At 52.8% G+C, this 3,510-nt stretch overlaps 1 protein-coding gene across 1 annotated transcript in view; it reads right to left on the bottom strand.

The window, feature by feature from the left end:
* AADACL4 (arylacetamide deacetylase like 4) overlaps positions 1 to 3,095 on the bottom strand; it is a 21,362-nt gene extending 18,267 nt beyond the window's left edge. The window contains exons 1-2 of the mRNA XM_003793289.1: positions 2,928 to 3,095; positions 765 to 981 (exon numbers count right to left, since the gene is read on the bottom strand). Coding sequence (XP_003793337.1) covers positions 765 to 981; positions 2,928 to 3,095 — 385 coding nt within the window. The remainder of the gene's footprint in view (positions 1 to 764; positions 982 to 2,927) is intronic.
* Between the last annotated feature and the right edge of the window lie 415 nt (positions 3,096 to 3,510).

Here is a 3,510-nt window from a genome sequence, read left to right as displayed (position 1 = left end):
AAAAAAAAAAAAAAGAATGGAAGAAGAAGGAGTGCACAGCTATGCAGCCAGGGTGGGGGGCATCTTTTGAGGTGCCCCAAGTGTCAAGTGCAGAAGACCCTAGATGGGAAGGAGCCAGAGTGTCTGCAGCTGAGCACACAGAGGAGGGGGTCGCAGGTCACAGGTGGCAGGGCAGGACAGCAGGGCAGGCAGGCTCTGTCAGTGCCTCCCAGGCTTAGGGGGAGAGAGTTTGGGTTTTGTCAAAGGGCGCAGGAGAGGTTTAAGTGCAGGTCTGACGTGCTCCAACTTGTATCCTTAAAAGATCCCTTTGGCTGCTGAGTTTGGCTACTTTGCTGAGGTGTGCCTTTTGCTGGGGTACAGCGGGCCAGTATGCAAAGATGGGGAGGGGTCTCGGGCCACAGGGGTACAGCAGAGTTGGAGGCAAGTATGTGGGTTTGGAACCACTGAAGAAGGGACAGGACAGTGAAGGTTGTGAGCAGATTATGAAAAGAAGGTCAACACCCAGTGCCCAAACATCCGGCCACCAGCCCTGCTGGGATGCCGCTGCCCCTACCTTGACCAAGATGATCACGTGATTGGAAAAAAGGCTGCCACATCATCTGCTGACCTGTGCCCTGAGCCCTTTATCTGGGCTCCCTGTAACTCCCCTACCCCCAACTCCTTTGAGTTCCTCTGAAAAGGTTCTGGGGGGAGGCGTGAGCAGCACTTCGCAGAGGACAAGGCCCTTCCTTTACCATGCCCAAAGCTGCAGGGAGGCCTCTTACCCAGGCTCCCAAAGATCGCACCCCCTCCATGGTAGAAGATGATACCCCTCCGGAGTCTAGAGGACGCTGCCTTGGGCTGGAACAGCCTCACGGGTATAGTCCCAAAGCGCAGATTGGTGACCACAAGCGCAGGGTCCTTCTTTATTCTTACTCTGTCATGTAGAAAGCGGAAAAATTTGGGCATGGAGCAAATCCCCAGCTTCTCAAATATATTCCCCTGTTGAAGGTAAGAGAAAGAAAAACAGACGTCAGCTGAGGTGAAGAGCTGGCTGGTGGGTGTTCCCAGCAGGCAACAGTACTGGAGGGTCCCGCCATCTCCTGCCGGCATTGACGTGATTAAAGCCTATTGTCCATGGCAGCTTGCTGGAGGGCCCTTTCTGGCTGGCTCCATGCTGAACACTTCTCCTGCCTGAGATGACAGACAGGGCAGAGTCCCTGTGTCAAGACACCACTCTGGGTTGGGAAGATGCCTAGGCCTCATTCCTACTCAACAGAGAGGAATGATGGGATCATTTAGGGACGTCTGCCATGAGCTCGGGCTGTGGGAGCAGCAGGCTCCAGGTCCACACATCTGCCACGTGTGTTTTTACACCACTGTGCTCATCCTAATCACACACAAGCAAACAGCTGAATAGGCCCCGGGTGACAGTTATGCAAAGTCATACTGCACAGACTGAGTCCATTTCAGCCACCTGGGATGCTGTCTCCCACAGACCTCACGTTAGAAGTGTGTCCTTGTCATAAGGAAAACAACCTGGGCTGGTGATAATGAAAATAACAAGAACGGCTGATACTTATTAGACACCTCCAATGTTCCAGAGCTGGCCCACGTGGTTTGGATTATAAGCTTGCTTAAACTTCTCAATAACCCTTATTAAGTCAAGCACAACTATCAGCTCCATTTTACAGAAGGGAAACAGGGCCACGCCAAGGTCAAGTTCCTTGTTTAGGGCACAAGATGCAGCTCTTGTGTTCTCAGCCACTAAACTAGAAAGGGCTTGGGTTTGGGAGTCATGCAGAGCTGAACTCAAGCCCAAGCCCTCCCACCAACTAACTAAAAAACCAGAAGCATTACTGGCTTCAATTTCAGATGTTTTATAAACTGAGTAGAATGCTGACACAGGTCTGAGAATGAGGCATGAGGAATGCACGTGGCCACCCACGTGGAGTGTCTCCCTGGAGGGTCCTGGCAAGTGTCAGCCCCACCCCTTTCTCTTGCTTGCGCCCACTGGGTCTTGTCCCAGATCTGGTGTGTCCCCTCCATGGAGAGATTCCCCCTAACCTCCAAAAGAGAACTCCAAACAACACAATTATTTTCCAGCTTGAGTTGCAGGAGTGTGAGGTGACCTGCTTTTCCCACCACCGGACATACATCTGAGAACCCCCAGGCCTTCATGCCTGACATACAGAGAGGTGAGGTAAATGGTACAAGATCACACAGCGAGTGGGTGGCAGAGCTGGGATGCACACTCAGGCAGTGTGGCTGCAGTTCCTGATCCTTTTCCCTCTGCCCTGGTGTCCAAACTAAGTGTGGCCTCCTCAGCCTACAGCTGCCCTCACCTGCCCTCAGCCTGAGCCTGTTTGGTCTCCATAAGGTCTCTGCCCAGCGTTGGGACACTGGAATTAACTCAAGTTGCCTGCCTCCTACAGGGCATCAAACCACTGTTTCCAAATGTGCTGTAACTCTGGGTTGGATTCCCCCCACCTGTCCTTAACAAGCAGTAAGTGCCTACCAGGAGCCGACCCTGTGCTTGCGGGGCTAGACTTAACAGAGGTGAATAAAGCAATCCCTGCCTTCAAGGCGCTTGTAATCCATGCAGGGAAAAAAAAAAACAAACACCAAGGTGAAAGATTCCCCCAAACTGAAGGAAATCAGGCCATAAGCCCTTGGGAGGCAAAGGCTAGATCTGAAATTGTTTTCGAAATTGCCAATTTGGCACTTGGCAATTGTTTGATACAGAAGGAAGAAAGGGAGGGAGTTGGGAGGGTGGGAGAGAGAAGGGAAGGAAGGAGGGCAGGGGAGAAGAAGGGAAGGAAACAGAATAGCAGAGGGAGAGGAAGAGGGAGGGGAGGGAGCAAAGTCTGCCCTGCCAGAGTCAGAAGAGAGAGAAGGAAGGGTGAGAAAGAGGGGCCCCAATTATGGTGCGTGTTGAGTAGACTCACCAAAGTTATCACATACAGGAACATACAGTGCAGAAATCGAAACTTGGCAGGATGTTGTATGGCAGAGGGGATGTCTGTAGTGCGGAAATGTTCAAAGACAGTCCAGACAAGGACTCCGAGGAAAAAGGCAGGCAGCGCCAGAAACAGCACCAGCCCCAGGAAGGCCATGTTCCCAGGGCCGTGAGGAGCTGCTGCCAGAGGAACCGCCTGGAATCTTGTGTAAGGAGGACCACGTGTATTATACAGATGCCTCCTCCTCCCCACTCTTTGACCATGCTGACACAGTGGCCTGACCTGACTTCTTAGATGCAAGCACCAGGTGGCCAATGGTAGCCAGAGGAACCTGTTTCCCTGAGGAATGCAGGGACTGGGAAAACCACGCCTGCCCACCAACCCCTGGGAGGTAGACTTCCCAAAGAGTGAAGATTGGAGGGAACCAGGCTCCAAGGGCACCTCGGCTCCTGGGGATCCAGGAGAGAGGTCTTCCAGGATTACACAGGCCTCCGCAGGTTCCTTTGATTGTCGGGTAGGAGCTGCAGCCAGCCTTCCTCACCAGGCTCTGGTTATGGTGGGCAAGGAGCAT

Source organism: Otolemur garnettii, unplaced genomic scaffold (assembly GCF_000181295.1).
Source record: "Otolemur garnettii isolate 467f Iridium unplaced genomic scaffold, OtoGar3 scaffold00067, whole genome shotgun sequence".
In the NCBI taxonomy this organism is placed as follows: Eukaryota; Metazoa; Chordata; class Mammalia; order Primates; family Galagidae; genus Otolemur; species Otolemur garnettii.
This window is presented reverse-complemented; position numbering and strand designations above follow the sequence as displayed.